The sequence below is a fragment of the Acipenser ruthenus genome, chromosome 2 (assembly GCF_902713425.1).
Source record: "Acipenser ruthenus chromosome 2, fAciRut3.2 maternal haplotype, whole genome shotgun sequence".
Classification (NCBI taxonomy): Eukaryota; Metazoa; Chordata; class Actinopteri; order Acipenseriformes; family Acipenseridae; genus Acipenser; species Acipenser ruthenus.
The window spans coordinates 53,213,928-53,237,602 of record NC_081190.1 but is presented as its reverse complement, the minus strand read 5'-3'; the positions used below and the strand labels follow the sequence as shown (position 1 = coordinate 53,237,602).

The 23,675-nt window shown below is 41.2% G+C and overlaps 1 protein-coding gene across 2 annotated transcripts in view; it reads left to right on the top strand.

Moving 5' to 3' along the window:
- LOC117408809 (bifunctional methylenetetrahydrofolate dehydrogenase/cyclohydrolase 2, mitochondrial-like) overlaps positions 1–23,675 on the top strand; it is a 63,767-nt gene that overhangs the window by 25,968 nt on the left and 14,124 nt on the right. For both annotated transcript variants that reach the window (XM_034014133.3, XM_034014132.3), the window contains 2 exons: positions 7,510–7,602; positions 16,129–16,254. In XM_034014133.3, the coding sequence (XP_033870024.2) occupies positions 7,510–7,602; positions 16,129–16,254 (219 nt within the window). The remainder of the gene's footprint in view (positions 1–7,509; positions 7,603–16,128; positions 16,255–23,675) is intronic.

Below are 23,675 nucleotides of genomic sequence, written 5' to 3'. Positions count from 1 at the left end.
GGGAGAGTAATTTAATGTGGCTTGCATTCACAATCAAAACAAATCACTACCCTTGACCTATGAAAGAAAGGAGAGGATACCTAATTGTGGTGAGAAGGTAAGCCATTTCCCCCTAGGGGTGAAAAAATAACAGAGCTCCACCTAGTGATAGATGAAAGAATATATCTTCTATGGGAAACCTGCATGATAGAATTGATTACAAAATACTTCTGTTAACCTTTAAAGATTTGCATGGCCTTGCGATCAGTTCTTTTTTATTATTATTGTGCAGCGCTTTGAGACATGTTTTTGTATGAAGCACTATATACATTTCTATTGTTGTCAAAATAATTGTGGTTGTTATCGATCATACAATCCCATCATGACAAAACAAGTAAAAAATAAAATGGAAAGTGAAATAAAGACAATATTATACGCTATATTAAAGATTTCTGGGTAACTTTGTCCACCATCTTGAAAATGGTAGAAAGACTGATCCAAAATTATAATGCTTTTTTTGGACTTCATGACCCCAAAAACCTAGTTTGACAGCAGAATGAGCTTTCTAAGTGCTCTGGTTCCTGAGATATCCAATACGCAACTAGAAATATCCGCCATCTTGGAAAATGGTGGCAACAGAAAAAATGTCCTAGAGTTGAAATGTCTACCAAGCTTATTTTGTAGCTAATTGATCCTGAAACACATTCAAACAATAAAATTCTCTGTATGTTGATTTTTTGGTGGGGTTATATAGTGGAGCCAGGACTTGAACAGACAACCACAGATCTTTAACACACGCAGAGTAATTTAGCCCTTTGCAGTCCATTTATTAAGTGCATGTCAGGCGTGTCAGGTCCAATTTATTTTCACACTCGCAGTTAATTTTAGACGCGCTGTTTAAAAGTATTTTTTTCCACAGTCAAACGGGTTTAAAAGGCCCTGCATAGCAACAATGCACTCACTAGGCATCTCCAGCCCCGCCCCACTCTTTCGTTCGCTATAGCTTTCACATATGCTAAGAAATAAATAATAATAATAATAATAGTCGTACATACCGATCAATCATCTCCTGATCACTTGTTTTATCACTATAACATCTGAAAAAAGCTCTGGAAATGTCCGTGATATTCTCTGAGTGCTAATGCATTAGCAGGCAGCTTGTTTCCTTATGGCCGCTGTTATCTGATGCCAGGGGCAAGTATGACTATTCATGAGATACGCCCTTTTTTTTCGGCTTGTCTCGGCTCCTGTCGCTCCCACTCGGCCATTGAATGGTTTTCTCGGCTTTTTCTGGAGAAAAAACGACTAGAAACCCGTTTTTTTGCGTCTTTTTGATGATGGCGGACAGGGTCCGACATTGGACTGGATAGGAATAATTGCAATGTCGGACCAGGTCCGACATAGGACCGCAAAGGGTTAAATTTTAAAAGTGAAAACCGTCAAAATGACTGCCATGGCGGTTCTAGTGTTAAAATTATCGTGAGATAATGAACTAATGGAATATTTTGGCTGGCAGTTCTAGTTATTATTATTCTGCCAAATTTTGAAATGTCTATAAAATCAACACAGTTGCAAGAAAACTTCACACGATGGTAGAAGGTAATGAAGGTAATAGGTCACATGGTTTGGCGGCCATGTTGGATTTGTTAAGAATTTTGGACAATTTCAAAACATTTTCTCCGAAACCGCTTATGGTAGAGATGTGAAACAGATTACCCTTATGACCTAGATTTAGATTTGTTCAAAAGAAGTCAATTGGTTACATGGTGTGCTGTATTGAAAAATTACCTTGACCTTTCACCTCTCCTTAAGGTCAAATGTAAAACTAGCTTATAACTCCTTACACAGTGTAGATAGGGTCATGGTTACTATGGAACACAGATAGGAACCCATATATGCTCTATCCAAAAATGACTTTGCCTGCAACCATTGACTTCTCCTTAAGGTCAAATGTAAAACTAGCTTATAACTGCTTACACAGTGCAGATAGGACCATGGTGACTATGGAACACGTATAGGAAACCACATGGGCTCCATCCAAAAATTACCTTAACATTGACCTTTGACCTATGAAGTTTTTTTTTTTGTTTGTTTTTTTTTTGCTGCGTCAAAAAAATGTGGAGGCCACGAACAAATACAATTTCATCATATATTGTACTATTAATCTATAATAGAATATAGTACAATCTTCAAAGTTGAAAGACTAGTAGAGGTCAATGAGGTGCTATCCCACAGGGGAAATACGGTCATAGGTCATATGGTCTGGCAGTTGGACATATATGCAATAAGGCCTGACAGGGCGTCTGTATAGGTCCGTATATTCAACGTAAACGGACACACTGAATGGCCTTATTGCATTTATAATCCAGGTAAAACGGTGGATTTGAAGAAAAAAAAATTGTCATTGAAAAAGTACACCAGGGGGCAGAGTTGAGACAGGACTGGGTTTTTTTTTTTTTTCCCTGTCACTCAGTGCAGAAACACTGTTTGAGCAGAACAGACGTGAGGAATTAAAATAATTCAACAATATGTTGGATTTCAGTAATTTGTTCAAGGTCAGAACAAATTACAGAATTGTGTCAGAGAGTGATTTAGTATATGTGACAAGTCTCCAACTGAGGAAGTTCTGGTGCTTTCTGGGTCTTCGTATGGTAATGTTATCATATCCGGTCACAAAAACACTCCTGGCATCATTTAGGTTTGTGAAAACTAAAATTCTAGTGTATATTGTTTTTACTCATCCCAGTGTATTCAGATTTTTTTTGAGAATTGTTTTAAAATGATGGAATGCAGTGTACAGAGTAGCTTCAGTTTCAATATGTTATTGAATATCATGAGGTACAGTACAATATATACTTAAAGAAACAAACAAACTTGAGGTCGCGCAATATTTTTGGGGCCAAAATGTACTCTGTATGTGTTGAAATTCAACATTTAAAATGCTTGTTCTTCTTAAACATAAATAGCATTCTAAACTGGTCATAACAATCAACACTTTGATACTGCAGTACCAATAACTGAGTAATGAAATGGCTGATTTTTGGCTCTGACTAATGGTTTTCTTGGTTCCTTTTGAGCTATATGCATATAAGCATAAAATACTTGCAAAAGCTTTAAACAAATAATTTAATGTAAAATCATATTATGACTTAAAAAGCTTTTAAAGAGAGACTCTTTTTGTTGCAAGTTTTATATGAGGGAAGGCATGGCACAAATAACTTTGTCTTTTATAGGAATCCATCAAGGCAGATTCCTGTGGTTACAATCAAGTTATCAGTAAATTGTCCAACCGGACTGCCATATATGGAAGAGAAGGAAATGAGATAGAGGCCAACCTTTTTTTTTTTTGTCTGTGCTTTTCACTGTAATAACCCACATACTGTAATAAAAAAAAAAAAACGTGTTACCTGAAGCGAGTAAGAGGTGTACTAGGAGGGTAAACGGAAGCTGTAGGCGTGGACATTTCTTAAGCTATGCAATGTAATGATGCAACTTTGGAGTCTGTTGCAATTTTGCATAAGAAAACTGTCACTATTACTAGTTTCCTAATGGAACTTGTGTAAACGATGTGGGTTGTAACATGTTAGGAATTTTTGAAGTAGATAAATGTTTTTGGCTAGGCCTTCAGCAGGCAAGGCTTATGTAATAAAATGACATGCTCATTCTCTCTCACCATACATTAATGTTTTTGCTCCCACTCCCCATTATATCAAATGAGGTTAAAAGTTAGATTTGACTTTGTGTGTGAAGCTGTTGTGATGTTTTCTGCCTTCTGTCTGCTTTACCTCCCTATCTAGCAATCAATGACAAATAAAACATGCCAGACTGTGGAAGGGTAGTGTTACATCCAAGGCTAGAGACGGGAATACACCTTATTCACGCCAGACTCAAAACGAGGCTTGGAGTGCAGCTGCTAGCTTCCGGTCGCTGATGTCTCCAACTGCAGTGGAGAGAAGTTATGGCGTTGCACTGTTGCGTTCCGTTTTGTGGTTCTTCTTTAAGAAATAACCCAGTGCACATTGCCATTTTTAGATGTTAAAACTCTAAATTCTGTACATGTATTATATATATACAGTGCCTTGCAAAAGTATTCAGACCCCTGACCAATTCTCTCATATTACTGAATTACAAAAGGTACACTGAAATTTCGTTCTGTTTGATATTTTATTTTAAAACACTGAAACTCAAAATCAATTATTGTAAGGTGACATTGGTTTTATGTTGGGAAATATTTTTAAGAAAAATAAAAAACTGAAATATCTTGCTTGCATAAGTATTCAACCCCTGTGCTGTGGAAGCTCCCAGTTTACACCGATGAAAGAAATTGCCCTAACGAGGACACAATTACCTTACCATTGGCCTCCACCTGTGAACCATTAAAGTTGCTGTCACATTTTCTGGATAAAAACCCCACTGTTGAAGGATCATTGGTCAGGCTGTGAATCTGAAGGAAAATGAAGACCAAAGAGCATTCTACAGAACTTAGAGATAAAGTAATACAAAGGCATAGATTAGGGAAAGGGTACAAAATAATATCCAAGTGTTTGGATATCCCAGTGAGCACAGTTGGATCAATAATCAGGAAGTGGAAGCTGCATCACACCACCCAGGCACTGCCAAGAAAAGGCCGTCCCTCAAAACTCAGCGCTCAAACAAGAACGAGACTTGTGAGAGAAGCCACAGAGAGGCCAACAATCACTTTGAAGGAGCTACAGAGTTCAGTGGCTGGGTGTGGAGTAATGGTGCACCAGTCAACCATATCAAGAGCTTTGCATAACACTGGCCTGTATGGGAGGGTGGCAAGAAAGAAGCCGTTACTCAAAAAGTACCATCTGAAAGCATGTCTGGAGTTTGCCAGAAAGCATGAGAGTGACCCAGCTGCGATATGGGAAAAGGTTTTGTGGTCAGATGAGACCAGGATAGAGCTTTTTGGCCAAGACTCAAAGCGCTATGTGTGGCGCAAACCTAACACTGCCCATGCCTCAAGACACACCATCCCTACAGTGAAGTATGGTGGTGGCAGCATCATGTTGTGGGGATGCTTCTCATCGGCAGGGACTGGGCATCTTGTTAAAATTGAAGGAAGAATGGATGGAGCAAAATACGGGGAAATACTGCAAGAGAACCTACTTCAGTCCGCTAAAAAACTGAAGCTTGGGAGGAAATTCACCTTTCAGCCGGACAATGATCCCAAACACAAGGCCAAAGCAACATTGGAGTGGCTCAAGAACAAAAAGGTGACTGTCCTACAGTGGCCCAGTCAAAGTCCTGATCTCAATCCCATTGAGAATCTGTGGCACTGTTTGAAAATTGCGGTCCACAAGCGTCGTCCAACCAACCTGAACAACCTGGAGCAAATCTGCCAAGAAGAATGGGCCAAAATCACTCCGACACTGTGTGCAAAGCTGGTACATGCTTACCCCAAAAGACTTAAAGCTGTTATTGCAGCGAAAGGTGGCTCTACCAAATATTAATGTGTGGGGATTGAATACTTATGCAAGCAAGATATTTCAGTTTTTTATTTTTCTTAAAAATATTTCCCAACATAAAACCAATGTCACCTTACAATAATTGATTTTGAGTTTCAGTGTTTTAAAATAAAATATCAAACAGAAAGAAATTTCAATGTACCATTTGTAATTCAGTAATATGAGAGAATTGGTCAGGGGTCTGAATACTTTTGCAAGGCACTGTATATATAAAGTGCTTGTTTAATTTGATTTATTTTGTTCCAGTGTTTTGTTTGTAACCTTTTGTTTAGTGTTTATACCTTTTGTTTGGCCCTCGTGCCTGTTTTTTTTTTTTTTTTGTCAATTAAAGTATTTTTGTTTCACAGCATTTTCTGTCTCTGCGGCTATCCTGCCACACAACCACAGGAGACTCCAGCTCCTTCAGAGTTCAACCTAGTTTATGCAATTTACGCAAGTCACAGCGTAATTACTTACTCACTGCAATGTGCTACGCGTATCTGTCTTGCTCTGAAAAGTGATCTCTGTTCATCATTTGAAAATACTGTATCCCAATTAAACAAACTGATGTCCCAATTAAATGACATAAATAGCATTGGGAAGAACTGTCTCCCAGAGTTGTATCCTATTTAAGCGACCATCCTGATTATCAGTATCCCAATTAGGCAGCACCGACTGTAATAATAATAACAATACACTTGCCACAAAATACAGAAATATACTTCTAGATATTGTAACAGGGCGAGGAGCCCTGTTCATGTATTTGTTTATTTATTTTTAGAACGGGGTCTCCCCCCTACGGCCCTGTGCAGGTTATTGTTTTGTATTTGTTTGTTTTATGATTAATGTATTTATATGACGGCGAAGCGCCGTGGGTATTGTTTTTGTATTTATTTATTGTATTTAAATATGACGGCGTAGCCATGCGTTTGTTTTGTTATTGTTTTGTTTTCATTTAAAAGGTGTTGTGGCAGAGGCGAGGTTGGTGCTTGTCCTGTGCCAGGAGTAATTAGTAAACTTGTGCAGATTGTGGCCTAGGGGTAATAGAATAATTACCAGCCAGTTAAACCCCTCGGCCACGGTATAAAAAGCCTGCAGCTCTCCAGCCCAGGGTGGGTGTACAGAGGAATGAGAGTGAGAGGAGAGAGGTAAAATGAAAAGAAAACGAAACTAAAATAAATCTGTGTCAGTGAAGGCTGCTGCCCAGCCTGACCGAATTATGTATTGTTGTGTTCGAGATTTCTTTTGTTTAAATATGTATTTTGCGCTGAGAGCAGTGTTTTGTGTTTAAACCTTTTATTTTTGTTGTTTCAAAATAAATGGCGAACGCCCCGTCTTTTTGCACTGCAGCACTTGTCTTGTTTTTGTTCCTGGTGCTGGCCTGACGTCACCACTCGGTATTCTGTCACAGGTATTTTTTTCAGAGTTTATATTTTAATAATTCAAACATGTGTTTTTTAATGTTACTGTAACATAAAAAAATGAATGAATGAATAAATAAATAGCCTACGCAAAATGCTGGAATGGCAGTTTGGAATGACCAGGCTTCTGGTTAGGAAAAGGGCACAAGATAACAACCAAACACTGGTTCTGATCTTGGTATTTACTTTACTTTATACAATTAGCATTGCAGTAGGTTTTTTATGAACATTTAAAAATGACGTTTTAATGGTGTCTAAAAGTCAAAATGGCTCTTTTGTGTTGAAATACTTTGTTTTAATTTCCATGTCACTGGTCTCTGGCCCCATTTTTGTATAACTCAATACCCAGAGTGATTTCATTTTTGTTACATGTCTTTTTCATTCTTATGTCCCAGATAACTCATTACAAAATAACAAAATGTCTGTTTTCAAATAAAGTTGTATTTTCAGTTTAGCGATGAGGTGTTCAAACAAGTTATTTTAAAATACTTCTAACTATTTTGTTTTTTAATGACTCACAAAGGTGAAATAATAGTCTGTATACCACTAATGATTACTTGTAACTATTTAATAACCCCTCTCACCTTTGTTAATTGTGCAATGACATGCGTTTATTAGATGTTTTGTATTTACAACTACAGGTGATGCCACAGTGACTATTGCTCATAGATTTACTCCTAAGGAGCAACTTAAGGTCCACACCAGTCTTGCAGACATCATTATAGCAGCAGTTGGTAAGTTTTAAACAGTATTTATTTATATAGAAATATTTGTAAACATTAGTACTGCAGTTGTTTTCTACAAATTCCTAGAAGCTTTTTGTTAGTATACAATATTATCTTGATTCAGCAGTCATAATTTGCAAATGAGATGTTAACATTCTTGCCGTGATAAAGTACAAACATTTCTCCACATGTATTGTAAGGTGACAATCCACGTACGTGTCTGCTGGAAATCACATAGCTGATAGAATTTAGAAATACATATCATAATGCAATTTGCCTTGCACCGGTTTACCACCTTGCATGACAGTGTCTAAAATGGCAAGTGAAAAAACAGCTCCATCTGATGTGTGGGATTAATATACAGGGTGATTAGAAAGTAAGTTTACCACACGAGATATGGTGCGTTGATGTGGTAAACTTATTTTCTAATCACCCAGTGTGTGTGTGTGTGTGTCTCTCTCTCTCAATTTCAATTTCAATTGCTTTATTATTATTATTATTATTTATTTCTTAGCAGACGCCCTTATCCAGGGCGACTTACAATCGTAAGCAAATACATTTCAAGTGTTACAATACAAGTAATACAATAAGAGCAAGAAATACAATAACTTTTGTTCAAGTGTGACAAACCACAATTCAATAATACAGCAGATAATAGTGATAGTTACATCAGGATATGATTAAATAGTGATAGTTACATCAGGATATGATTAAATACAAAGTACTACAGGTTAAACACTTGGCAGATTACAGTATTCTGACGTACAGGATTAAATGAAGTAAAATAGGAGGCAGATAAGAGCAAAATAAAGCACATTTACATGAAGGGTGATAGTGTCCCAGGATACAAACAGAGGAGTTCTACAGGTGCTGTTTGAAGAGGTGAGTCTTAAGGAGGCGCCGGAAGGTGGTCAGGGACTGGGCAGTCCTGACATCTGTAGGAAGGTCATTCCACCACTGCGGAGCAAGGGTGGAGAAGGAGCGGGCTCTGGAGGCAGGGGAGCGTAGCGGACGTAGAGCTAGTCTTCTAGTGCAGGCGGAGCGGAGAGGTCGAGTGGGGGTGTAGGGAGAGATGAGGGTCTGGAGGTAGCTGGGTGCAGTCTGGTCAAGGCATCTGTAGGCTAGTACAAGAGTCTTGAACTGGATGCGAGCGGTGATCGGAAGCCAGTGGAGCGAGCGGAGTAGTGGAGTAGCGTGGGCGAAGCGAGGCAGAGAGAACACCAGGCGGGCAGCAGAGTTCTGGATGAGCTGGAGCGGACGGGTGGCGGACGCAGGGAGGCCAGCCAGGAGGGAGTTGCAGTAGTCTAGGCGGGAGAGTACCAGGGCCTGGACCAGGAGCTGGGTAGCATAGTTGGTGAGGAAGGGTCGGATTCTTCGGATGTTGCTCAGGAAGAAATCGGCAAGTGCGTGCCAGAGTGGAGATGTGCTGGGAATAAGAGAGGCAGGGGTCCAGGGTGACTCCAAGGTTCTTAGCTGAGGAAGAGGGAGAGAGTGACAAAAACAACACAGTACTTCAAACACATCACAACAACAATAATAATAAGAATAATGATATACATTTATACATACAGGGCAATGGGTTGGATGACACACTCTCTCTCTCTCTCTATGTATATATATATATATATATATATATATATATATATATAGTAACACAATCTTACTACTTTTGGTTCATTGTCCCTTTAAAAGTACAGACCCAGGACACAGAAATGGATTTTTAAAACGCTGACACGCTATTTTTAATAAACAAACAAAAACAAAATAAACACCTTGCTCTAATGAGCACTAACTAAACACAACACAGGTCCCTGACTAGCATGCAGGACGGCTGAGCCGTTTACCTGACAAATAACAAAATAAACCACACCAGCTTTAACACTACCTTTTCTTTCTTTTACAATTGACCACAACTCCCCACCGGGCTCTTTACTCTTCAGCAGCCCCAAATAGACTGGCTGCTTCCTTTAAATACCCTGCACCTGGCTCTAATTGACAATGATAGCCAGGTGCAGGGAATCATTACTAATAAAACAATTAACAAATGAAATTAAACAATTAACCCAGTGAAGGCTTTTCAGCCTGTGAACTTCTGGTAGATGTAGTTCTTTTTTTCCCCCAGGACTACAGTCTCACTATATCTATATATCTATCTATCTATCTATATATATATATATAGTTAGGGTTGAGTAAGCAGTTTAATGTTAAACCCCAATTTCTTTACGTTAACAACTTTGACCCCGTTCAATGGATTTGCAAGAAAATTTGAATGTGTGGTCCCTTTGGTTAGAACTCTTGATGTGGGCCATTTCGTTCTGCAAAGATATGCGGATTCCAAGATCCAGATAGTGAAAAAAAAAAATCATTTTTTTGTAGGTTTTTTTTTTTAGCTCCAAAACGGTTTGCAATTTTTGTTTGACAATTTTAGGTTACAAGGGGACTGGCCCAGAATAGTGCCTTTTTCTGGTTTGGTGAAAAAATATGAATCTGTTGCTGAGTTATAGGGATTTGAAATGTTGGTTCTGAGCACGCTGAGTACAGCTCTTGCAGTTAAGATTGACTGCAACATTGTCTTTTCATTTTGTGAGTGGGAAATGTGTTTGTTTTATCTTTTTAAAATCTTTTTTCGCCACTCTCACGAAAAAGGAATTCTTCTCAGGAAAAAATAAGCTGTTCTGGTGAACATAGAAGTACTCTGGCGAAAAAATAATTTAGAATTTAATTTTTTTGTCGAGAGGGGATCTTTTTTCATGAGGTTCTTTCGTTCAAGCGAACAAATGTTTACTCTCGCAAAAAAAAAGAATGTGGACAGCCACCGCCAAGTCCTCGGGAGAGGTTTGCCCGAGACAGACAGCATTTCTTGGGGCAGCAGTGTGAGATACCTCCCTTACATTTTAATTGCTGATATCTCAGCCTCTGGTTGTTTTTCAAGTGAAAACTGAAAAAAACAACCATTAACCACCGTTGGGTCCTTTACTAATAATAAGGGGCCAGCATGAAGCTGGAGCCTGTAGTGTAGAGGTTAGCACATTTGCCTAGCACGCCAAAGATCAGTGGATCGAAAACTGGTGAAAACTTTTTTTTTATATTAATTATTCTTTTATACTAACATCATTTATTAGTTTTTGTTCATGAGTGCGGACATCCAAAATGCTAACAGTGTATTACATTTTATATATTAAATATCTTAATGGTTATAGTAAAATTAAACATCCTTGCTTGAAAACTATCAACTATTGCGTTTTGCTGAGAAAGATGGTACAGTTATGGCTACAACTTTTGCATCACCTACATTTTATTTTGGATTGAAAAGCCTAGATTAACATAATTTAGATGTTTTATTTAACATCATTTAACCAAAGAAACTACAGAATGATATCGCAAAAGTCTACTGGAAGCCATAATAGTTGTACAGTAGTGTTTAAGGCATGTTGGATTTCGAAATGTCATATTTTTAAATCTCACAGTTTTTCATTAAGAATGGAAAACGTTAGGTTACTTACCGTAACCCTGGTTCCCTGAATGAGAAGACGACCACCAAAACATACTAATGGGATATGCCTGCCTAGTCGTAGGTATTCACTGAGCTCTTTATATCAGAGCTGCCAATAGGCCCCTTCCTGGGGTGATGTCCTCGGTCCCACCTACCAAGGGATTAAACAGTCAACCCACGGAAGACATATTCTCTTTTTGCATCGAACCCGTGAGGGCGACCGATGCTACCTCGCTGGTTGGTGGTCATCTTCTCTTTCAGGGAACCCGGCTTACAGTAAGTAACCTAACGTTCGCTTTCAATTCGACCAGAGCCGTCGCGAGGGAGAAGGAACGGCAGCAGATGAGGGATGCATCAGAACCGCATAACCCAAGGTTAGCGCATGCCTAATGAAGACAAGGAAGGATCTATCACATTAAGGCGATAGAACCTGGAGAAAGTATGCGGTGTAGCCCAGCTAGCCGCAGTACAGATATCAGACAGCGAGGCCCCTCTGAGGAGGGCCCAAGATGTAGCCAACCCTCTGGTAGAATGCGCGGCTATCCTCCCAGGTGGGGGCAAGCCAGCACTATCATACGCAGTCGAGACTGTGTCCACAATCCAGTGCGACAGTCGCCGTTTCGAGAGGGGCTGTCCTAGGGTCCGTATCCCATGACAGACAAAGAGCTGGTGAGAATGACGCAGAGCTCTTGTCTATCCACGTAACACCTCAATGCCCGCGCTGGGCAGAGGAAGTTCAATCTTCTATCCTCTGAAGAAGAAAACAGAGGTGAATGGAAATACTCCAATTCCACAGACTCGTTCATGTGGAAGGCTGTGATCACCTTAGGGAGAAAAGCAGGGTTTCTACGTAGTGACACCCTGCTGCCATTGTCCCAAATACGCATACAGGAGCTGTGCACCGATAGCGCCTGTAGCTCACTGACCCGCTTTGCGGAGGTTATAGCCAAGAGGAAGGCTGTCTTCATAGACAGATACTTAAACTCTATGGAGTGTATGGGCCCCAACGGGGCCTTCGTGAGAGCCTCCAGTACAATATCAAGTTTCCATTCGGGGAGAAGGACCCTCCTTGGAGGGCATAATCGGCGAGCACCCTTGAGAAAACGGGTTGCTCAGAAATGCGCACCCGGAGATACAGAATCAACGGGGACATGGCACGCAGAAATGGCCGCCAATTACACCTTAAGTGTAGAAGGTGACTTACCGGCATCGAGCAGTTCTGCAACGTGCCCACAACCGAGTCAGGTCTGTAGCCGCCACCCCACTGCTCCTACTGTGCCTGTCGTCTTGCCTGTCCTGCTATGACTGTCTCTCACATCCCTGTTCTGTCCTCCCGTCCTCGTCCTTTGCCTTCCCTCCGCTGCTGCTCCTCCAACCCCTCTAACCTCATTTCTCTGCCTCTCCCCCCCTCCCGCACACTCTCTGGTGCACTCTGGAACTGTCACTCTTCTGCTAACAAAGCTGATTTCATCTCTGCCTTTGCCTCCCACCTCTCACTCAATTTCCTTGCTCTCACTGAAACCTGGCTGTCCCCTGATAACACTGTTACTCCTGCCGCCCTGTCCTCTCGGTACGTCCTGTCCCATACCCCGCGTCTCACTGGACAGGGAGGTGGGACTGGTCTTCTCCTCTCTCCCTCCTTACTCTTTTCTTTCCCCTCCGATCTCTCCTCATGCTCTGTTAATACCTTTGAATTTCATGCAGTCCAACTAACCTCTCCCTGTGAACTCCTGCTCATTGTTCTGTACCGCCCCCCTGGGCCTCTCACTCACTTTCTGGATGAACTCGACTATCTACTCTCCTCCCTTCCCTCTCTGTCTACCTCAACTGTCCTGCTGGGTGACTTCAACACCCATCTCTCCAACCCCAGCCACTCTGCTGGATTCCTCCCTCTCCTTCACTCCTTCGACTTCTGTCTCTCTCCATCCCCTCCTACCCACAAAGCTGGCCGTCAACTGGACCTCACCTTCTCCAGGGCCTGCTGCCCCTCCACCCTCTCTGTCACCCCCCTGGACCTCTCTGATCACTATTTCATCTCTTTTTCTCTGTCTCTCCCCCCTCTCCCTGCTCCTCCTACCCCCACTGTCACCTCTCGCCGGAACCTCCGATCTCTCTCCCCCTCTGTCCTTGCCTCCACTGCTCTCTCTCACCTCCCTCCTATCGACTCCTTCTCACAACTCTCCGTAGACTCTACTACCTCCACCCTCTTCTCCTCCCTCACCTCCTCCCTCGACTTCTTCTGTCCCCTCACCTCCCGACCTGCTCGCTCCTCCCCTCCCCATCCCTGGCTCTCCTCTGCGCTCCGCTCGGCAAGAATCATACTGCGATCTGCTGAAAAGAAATGGAAGAGAAACAAACTCCCTGCTACCCTAGACCTTTACTGCACTCTCCTCTCCTCCTTCTCCTCTACTCTCTCCTCTGCTAAATGTACTTATTTCCAATCTGTAATCCAAGCCTCCACTAACAACCCACGTAAACTATTCTCTACCTTCTCCTCCCTCCTAAACCCTCCCCCCTCCTCCTCCCTCCTCTATCTCCCCTGATGACTTTGCCTCCTTCTTCTCTTCTAAAATCTCAGATATCCGCAAATTATTTAACACCTCTCCTTGCCCCGCACCCCCTCCTGCTCCAACCCTTACACCCACTGCATCCCCTTCTAACTCGCCCTCCTTCTCTACCTTCTTGCCCCTCTCAGACTCTGACCTCTCCTCCCTGCTCCAGGGTCACAAACCCACCACGTGTGCCTTGGACCCCCTCCCCACTCACCTCTTTCAAGCTGCTGCTCCTGCTCTACTCCCCTTCATCTCCTCCCTTCTCAACACCTCTCTACTTTCTGGTCTCTTTCCCTCTGCCTTCAAAAAAGCCTCTATCACTCCCCTCCTCAAAAAACCTACCCTCGACCCCACCTCCCTCCAGAACTACCGTCTTGTCTCCCTCCTACCCTTCCTCTCCTAAACCCTCGAGTGGACTGTACACTGCCAGCTCTCTGCTTTCCTGTCCAACCACTCTCTGCTCGATCCTCTCCAATCTGGCTTCTGCTCTGCTCACTCCACTGAAACCGCCCTCCTGTCTGTCACCAACTCACTTAAATCTGCCCGAGCTGCCTCTCTCTCCTCTGTCCTAATTCTCCTCGACCTCTCTCTTGAGAGGCAAAACAGCTTTATGACAATAAAAGATGTTCTGCCTAAGATCTTCAGATAGCTCTTTATTTTTTCCCATATTGACTTAGTAATGACAGCAATCACCCTATGCCTAACCCATTTATACTCTTTAAGAATGTTCACCTACAATCCAGCATTTTCTAGACTTTACTAGAATTAGGTTCTGCATCATCATATAGAAATTTCTAGCACCTTGTAGACACTATCCAGCTGTCTGTAAAATGGTGCTGGGTCTGTAAAATGGTGCTGCCTCACGGCTCTATTCCTCTGCTATCCATCTTGCCCTTTCTCTTCTCTTTTTTAGTCATTATTATTTATTTCTTAGACGACGCCCTTATCCAGGGCGACATACAATTGTTACAAGATATCACATTATTTTGTACATACAATTACCCATTTATACAGTTGGTTTTTTACTGGAGCAATCTAGGTAAAGTACTTTGCTCAAGGGTACAGCAGCAGTGTCCCCCACCTGGGATTGAACCTACAAACCTCCGGTCAAGAGTCCAGCACCCTAACCACTACTCCACACTGCTGCCCTAAGTCATGCCCTGTTGTTGTTAGAAAACTGACCACGCTTTCTTTCTCTGGTCTCTGGGTGTCTTTTTCTTTACTCCAGCGCTCCGAACCAACCTCCAGCTGGCTTCTCTTCTACATGGGCAATACAGAGGGAATCACAGCACGTTATTTTTATTGGCCGACCGTCCCCCCAAGACCTGCCTCCCGACCACTGAGAGAGCCAGGCAACACACCCTCACCCAACCTCTGTGTCATCGCCATGATTGGCAGACGGGTCCAACAGGGCCGTTGACTCCCCCCTGCAGGAGCGCACATGCGTCTGATAGCCAGCACAGACCTCGCCCTGCTACAGTGTGGTTTTGGGTTGGCAGGGAAGCAGACAATTTTCTTCCCTGCCAAAAATAACACGTGCAGAATGTGGCTGTCTTCAAATTGGTTGTTTGCCAATTTGATGATGGCCACATGTATAAAAAGAAAAGCAGCTGAGTGCTGCGGAAGAAGAGGAGAGAGGAAAGAACAAGAGAGAGCAGAGAAGAACTTAATATCAACAACTTATAATCGTGCTGGATTTAGACCAGCACGATATTTGTTGGAGTATTCTGTGTGTTTATTTCGGCCACCATGCAGTTTTGTTTGTGTTTAGTTGATTTAATTTATTAAAAAAAGGAAGAGCGCATTTGCCTCTCACTGAAGAGCGCATTTGCGTCTCACCCCACAGTACTGAGTCTGTCTCTGTTTCCTGGTCTGGTGATGTCTCCCACCCAGCCACCTGTGACAAGGACACAAAAATTATAGACACAGCAATGAGGGAGAACATCTGGCAGTCCATTTCCAGGGAACTGGATATAGCTGGTGTGTATGAGTCGTTTACTGAAATTAGTATTCACAAAAGCAATTATGTATTCTACATTTTTATTAGCCGTATAACAGGACTGTAATAAGTGTGATTTTTTTCTAGCTGATGATACAATCAGAAGAGTTGCCTATCGCCACTGGTGTGAAAGGTAGTGTCACAGCGAAAGTACCATTTATTGCAGGACAAATCGTATCGCGTCCGGTGTGTGGAGACCTTAACACATTAAACAGACTTGCTGCATCAAATCAATTCTTGGACCTCTGAGTTTTACTGCCTACTGTATATTGCAGATGGAAATTGACTGAACACCTTATTTCAATTTAGTAAAGCTGTGGTTATCTGTGCAAAAATCTACCCACCTACCATCATTCCAAACCAAAGAACCAAACAGCTGCACCAAAACTTAAAACGACTGTGACTGAACTCCACTGGGCTGTGCTTGGTGATCCCATGGGCTTGCCTGTGTAATAAGAAAGTAAAAAGTCCTATATTTGTTCTTATTTCAGGAGTTCCAAAACTGATTACTGCAGATATGGTAAAGGAGGGAGCAGCTGTTATTGATGTTGGCATTAATCGCATCCAGGACCCTGAAACTGGAAAGACCAAGTTGGTAGGAGATGTGGACTTTGAAGGTAAAACATGTTTACTTCATCAGAAAGCATTTAAGACAGTGGTTCTCAACCCAGATGTTTTGGTGACCTCAGAGTGCTGCCACCAACACGTACTGGTGGTCGTACTGCAATTTTTCCTAAGTATATTGTATGAAAAATAAATATTTCTGTAATGAAGCTGGCTGTTTCTCATTTTAAAAAATACAGCAGTCTGTCTCTATTCTGTACTGGATCTTAATTCCCAGGCCCTTCTAATGATAAACTGGAGACATAAATCAGGTATTTTTTTTAGATGTTATGTTGCTCTGACAACAGGTCAGACTTAATCATATACATTGATATTATTTAATATGGTACCTAAACCTAAGTACATTTCTAATGTATTGAAGTTCCATAAATACAAAAATATTACTTTCACTTTTCTGTTCCAATCACATGCTGCACAATTCCCAGCTAAATATAACACAAGTATAATTGATTTGCAATGCTTTTATATCATAGAATTAAAACTGTATTAAAAAATATTTCTGTAGAATAAGTTTTACACCACTGAATTAACTATAAAGCAAAGGGTGTCACTCAGTAGTTAGTGAAATATTTTCTCGTGTGTATTTGAGGCAGAAACAATACATCAATAGACATCATGTATTTTTTGCCATTGTTTCTTCGCAATAAACAAAGTAGTAAAAGACCCATTTCCCTAAAGTAATAGCATTAGTGAGGTTTACTTATGCCTTTTTTAGTTGTACATGCAAGTGAAAACTGTCAAATGTAACTTAAATAAAATTAAATTTATGAAAAAGGGGCCGTTGTACAAAGAGAAAACAATATACAGTACTGTGCAAAAGTTTTAGGCAGGTGTGAAAAAATGCTGTAACGTAAGAATGCTTTCAAAAATAGACATGTTAATAGATTATATTTATTAATTAACTAAATGCAAAGTGAGTGAACAGAAGAAAAATCTACATCAAATCAATATTTGGTGTGACCACCCTTTGCCTTCAAAACAGCATCAATTCTTCTAGGTACACTTGCACAAAGTCAGGGATTTTGTAGGCATATAGTCAGGTGTATGATTAAACAATTATACCAGACAGGTGCTAATGATCATCAATTCAATATGCAGGTTGAAACACAATCATTAACTGAAACAGAAACAGCTGTGTAGGAGGAATAAAACTGGGTGAGGAACAGCCAAACTCAGCTAACAAGGTGAGGTTGCTGAAGACAGTTTACTGTCAAAAGTCATACACCATGGCAAGACTGAGCACAGCAACAAGACACAAGGTAGTTATACTGCATCAGCAAGGTCTCTCCCAGGCAGAAATTTTAAGGCAGACAGGGGTTTCCAGATGTGCTGTCCAAGCTCTTTTGAAGAAGCACAAAGAAACAGGCAACGTTGAGGACCGTAGACGCAGTGGTTGGCCAAGGAAACTTACTGCAGCAGATGAAAGACACATCATGCTTACTTCCCTTCGCAATCGGAAGATGTCCAGCAGTGCCATCAGCTCAGAATTGGCAGAAAACAGTGGGACCCAGGTACACCCATCTACTGTCTGGAGAAGTCTGATCAGAAGTGGCCTTCATGGAAGACTTGCGGCCAAAAAGCCATACCTCCAACGTGGAAACAAGGCCAAGCGACTCAACTATGCACGAAAACACAGGAACTGGGGTGCAGAAAAATGGCAGCAGGTGCTCTGGACTGATGAGTCAAAATTTGAAATATTTGGCTGTAGCAGAAGGCAGTTTGTTCACCGAAGGGCTGGAGAGCGGTACACGAATGAGTGTCTGCAGGCAACAGTGAAGCATGGTGGAGGTTCCTTGCAAGTTTGGGGCTGCATTTCTGCAAATGGAGTTGGGGATTTGGTCAGAATTAATGGTCTCCTCAATGCTGAGAAGTACAGGCAGATACTTATCCATCATGCAATACCATCAGGGAGGCATCTGATTGGCCCCAAATTTATTCTGCAGCATGACAACAACCCCAAACATACAGTGAAAGTCATTAAGAACTACCTTCAGTGTAAAGAAGAACAAGGAGTCCTGGAAGTGATGGTATGGCCCCCACAGAGCCCTGATCTCAACATCATCGAGTCTGTCTGGGATTACATGAAGAGAGAGAAGCAACTGAGGCTGCCTAAATCCACAAAAGAACTGTGGTTAGTTCTCCAAGATGTTTGGGCCAACCTACCTGCCGAGTTCCTTCAAAAACTGTGTGCAAGTGCACTAGAAGAACTGATGCTGTTTTTGAAGGGTGGTCACACCAAATATTGATTTGATGTAGATTTTTCTTCTGTTCACTCACTTTGCATTTTGTTAATTGATAAATATAAACTATTAACATGTCTATTTTTGAAAGCATTCTTACTTTACAGCATTTTTTCACACCTGCCTAAAACTTTTCCACAGTACTGTATATATATTGGCTTCCGTTTATTACATTCTTCATATCAAAAAATAGGATTGCAACTTTAAACAAAAGTTGATCAATGTACGTAAAATTTACCTTGCAAGTTGGGCCAGTGTTGGAGGCATTTCGAAAAGCTGTGCATGTTGATGGTTTTTGGCCAAAGGTTTTGCAATACTTATACAGTGCCTTGCGAAAGTATTCGGCCCCCTTGAACTTTGCGACCTTTTGCCACATTTCAGGCTTCAAACATAAAGATATGAAACTGTAATTTTTGGTGAAGAATCAACAACAAGTGGGACACAATCATGAAGTGGAACGAAATTTATTGGATATTTCAAACTTTTTTAACAAATAAAAAACTGGGCGTGCAAAATTATTCAGCCCCCTTAAGTTAATACTTTGTAGCGCCACCTTTTGCTACGATTACAGCTGTAAGTCGCTTGGGGTATGTCTCTATCAGTTTTGCACATCGAGAGACTGAAATTTTTGCCCATTCCTCCTTGCAAAACAGCTCGAGCTCAGTGAGGTTGGATGGAGAGCATTTGTGAACAGCAGTTTTCAGTTCTTTCCACAGATTCTCGATTGGATTCAGGTCTGGACTTTGACTTGGCCATTCTAACACCTGGATATGTTTATTTGTGAACCATTCCATTGTTGGAAGACAAATCTCCGTCCCAGTCTCAGGTCTTTTGCAGACTCCATCAGGTTTTCTTCCAGAATGGTCCTGTATTTGGCTCCATCCATCTTCCCATCAATTTTAACCATCTTCCCTGTCCCTGCTGAAGAAAAGCAGGCCCAAACCATGATGCTGCCACCACCATGTTTGACAGTGGGGATGGTGTGTTCAGGGTGATGAGCTGTGTTGCTTTTACGCCAAACATAACGTTTTGCATTGTTGCCAAAAAGTTCGATTTTGGTTTCATCTGACCAGAGCACCTTCTTCCACATGTTTGGTGTGTCTCCCAGGTGGCTTGTGGCAAACTGTAAACAACACTTTTTATGGATATCTTTAAGAAATGGCTTTCTTCTTGCCACTCTTCCATAAAGGCCAGATTTGTGCAGTATACGACTGATTGTTGTCCTATGGACAGAGTCTCCCACCTCAGCTGTAGATCTCTGCAATTCATCCAGAGTGATCATGGGCCTCTTGGCTGCATCTGATCAGTCTTCTCCTTGTATGAGCTGAAAGTTTAGAGGGACGGCCAGGTCTTGGTAGATTTGCAGTGGTCTGATACTCCTTCCATTTCAATATTATCGCTTGCACAGTGCTCCTTGGGATGTTTAAAGCTTGGGAAATCTTTTTGTATCCAAATCCGGCTTTAAACTTCTCCACAACAGTATCTCGGACCTGCCTGGTGTGTTCCTTGTTCTTCATGATGCTCTCTGCGCTTTAAACGGACCTCTGAGACTATCACAGTGCAGGTGCATTTATACGGAGACTTGATTACACACAGGTGGATTCTATTTATCATCATTAGTCATTTAGGTCAACATTGGATCATTCAGAGATCCTCACTGAACTTCTGGAGAGAGTTTGCTGCACTGAAAGTAAAGGGGCTGAATAATTTTGCACGCCCAATTTTTCAGTTTTTTATTTGTTAAAAAAGTTTGAAATATCCAATAAATTTCGTTCCACTTCATGATTGTGTCCCACTTGTTGTTGATTCTTCACAAAAAATTACAGTTTCATATCTTTATGTTTCAAGCCTGAAATGTGGCAAAAGGTCGCAAAGTTCAAGGGGGCCGAATACTTTCGCAAGGCACTGTATAATTAACTAATTTTGTTTCATAATGTAGAATGAAACCTGCTGATTTAATGTTATGTTAATAACATATTGAATTACATACCGCTTTGTAGTTTTCCTTATGTATGAAAAATGTGACATTTCGAAGTCTAACATGAAATACTGTACTACTATTATGGCTTCCGGTAGACTTTTGCGATATCATTTTGAAGTTTCTTTGATTACATGATGATTACAAAAGATCAAAATTATGTTCATATAGGTTTTTAAATTTTTTTTATTAATGTCTCAGTCCTAAAATTCTAGGTGATGCATACCTTTTGGCCATAAGATGTACATTATACATGTTAATCCCAAACATCTGATGGTGCTTTTTTTTCCCTTGCTATTTTAGAAACTGTCGCCACCGATTCTGGCAAGGTGGTAAATCAGTGAAAAGCATTGGAATTTCTGTGTAATTTATCTCTTGGATGAAGGCATGGATTTGTGCCTTTAAATTCAGGTGGAGCAATGTTTGTTTGAAATATTTTGATATTTTTCCCAACACTAAAAAAGTAGTATTATTCCATACCGCTGTTTTTCACATCGCACTACTAAAGTCTTCTCTCGCTGATCAACGTGTGAACACTGACAAAAAGCGAAACAAGAGGAGATTTGTGACGCGTGCCAAAATGAAATCTGATCAGAATGAAAGCCTGGCCAATCAACATGCATTGATTATACTGACGTTAATGCTGGCTAGTAGCTGTGGTCGTACAAAATCACACCGGTGGCCGCATTTGAGAAATGCTGATTTAAGGTGATCTGTTTTATAATGTCTTAATTTAATTTTGAAAATGTGAGATCATTTTGTGGTGGATGTCTACTTTAGTGTCTGCGGTTATGTATTTTTTATAATATGAATTATGAGTTTGTCTGCGGCAGTTTCACATGACTGATGCAGCAGTGCCTAGGAGAACCATGCAATGGGATGTGTGACAGTGTTATGGACTAGTTATGTTTTGAATGCACAGAAAAATCTTACCATTCACTTTTTCGAATTCAATTACATTTCCCTATACAGTATCTACAATAGATGCTTCACAATGGTTTTATGAAAATTATGTAAAAATCATATTAAACCTTGAGGGCTCCCGAGTGGCGCATCCGGTAAAGCCGCTGCAGTGCAGGATGTGCCCTATAGCCTGGAGGTCACTGGTTCGAGTCTCGGCTATTCCACTGCCGATCGTGGACAAGAGCTCCCAAGGGGTGGTGCACAATTGGCCCAGCGTCGCCCGAATGGGGAAGGCATAGGTCGGGCAGGGTGTCCTCGGGTAACCTTCGAACCTTCGGACACAGCCCTAGTTTTTAGTTTGTTTTGGGGATTTTCATTTCTCTCCAGTGGCTGTTTGTTTTGTATTGATAACGTTTCACATGAAATAGGCCTACCTGTTTTCAGTAAGATTTCCTAATGCACTACAATATATACAGTAACAATACTATAAAGTATAACCACATAGAAACTTTCTAAGCAGTTTGGGAACATAATAGTAACTGCTTTGTTCTAAAAGATTGCGGTCTCGATTTTGATGAAGGTGCAAACCTCTAACGCTAGGGCAAAAAGGGTTTGCCCCTGATTTTGATGAAAAAACGCAAATTGGAGCAAACTGCTTGTGCCCTGTAATGCGATTTTGGTGACATGCTTTGCCCTGTCCTTTAGTGTCTGCGTTAGTGCCGGTGATCGTCATGAACGTTTGGAGTGCGGCCTCATTTGCATGTTAGCTTTGAGCATTTTCGATGACAGCGCAGAAGGAGCAAGTAAGCAACAGAACACATTTTTTCCAAACAATGTTCTATGTTATATATTTACTATATTTTAAAATAAACAATAAACAATATAGCTATTTGAACTGTGATGTGGAAAATGTCTTTATTAACTTTAGGGCTTCTCTGAAAAATATAGATTTATAGTGGAAGAAAATGTCTATATATTGTGAAGGATTTTACTCCTTCAGGTCCTTTTTCAGCACTTTAATACCCTGTTTACACTAGCACACCCGTACCGTGAGGGCTCCACGCCCTCACGGTACGGGTGTGTTTACACTAGCAAATACCCGAGCCGAGCCGGAACCAAGCCGTGAAACTCCAGCCCTGCAACATATCTGAATCTGGCTCTGGGCCGAAGCAGGCTGTGGACAGGGTTACTGCATATCGTCATCACGCTCAAGCGTCATTACAAGAAAAAGTGACAACCCCCAGGACCACAACCGGTAAATGTTTTCTTAACTCCTTACCTTTACTCCACAGGACACATAACAACACACATCCGACTAAAATACTAAATAAAATAACTCCCTCTCTATAATACGCACATTGTGAATAAAAAATGTAACTTTCCGTTAATTAACCACGAATAAAGCACAATGTAATCAACGCTGTATTTTTTACAAAAAAAAAAAAAAGGTAACATTCCAACTCACGGATCATTTTAATCAGCAGTTGTTAAACAATAGCCTGGCTAAACGGCAGTCGGGAGTTCAGTTTGAAGCGACAGACAAGCAAACTAACAAAATGCGAGAAGAGCGGGTTGGGAGAGGGGAAGAGGGAATGGGCTCGCTCCAGGCTGAAGCATCTCGTCTCCCGGAGAAAGCTGCAGCTCCTCTCGCAGCAAAAAAAAATTTAATAGATTAGGAAAGATAACCACGTTACAGACCTAATATTTATTTAGTTATAAAACGAATGCTGAATAAAGATGACGGTGTTATAAAGTGCCAGCGCAGCTTTTCTCCAGTTCAGATATTGTATCAGAAGGGAGAGACAGATACGGAAGTTAGACTGAGAAGTTGTTTACAGTTTGAACACCGGCACTGTATTTACTGTAGAAATATTGTACTTGTATCGGGAGTTGGGGCGTTGGGGGACATGGTGTAGGAGCGTTATATCCGAGGCGCGTTATTATGTATACCTTTAATATGGTCCCCCGTCTTTGCTTCCTTTGTTTAGGTATGTAAACAAGCCCCCCCCCCCCCCTGCGCATTTTCAGTACTTCTCCGCAGTAACAATAATTTAAAAAAATCCATGGTAAAAAAATATTTTATTAAATTAATGCTTTGTTCTATTTTTGCTGTCTGTGAAATTTAATGTAATCGACTCAGCGCGTTCATTATGTGTGACGTCTCTCAGCTCGGCTCTCCTTTCTCTAGTGCAGGGGTGCACAATTCCGGTCCTGGAGGGCCGGTGTCCCTCCTGGCTTTTGTTCCAACCTTGCCCTAAATTACTTAATTAGACCAATTATTACCAGTTATTGG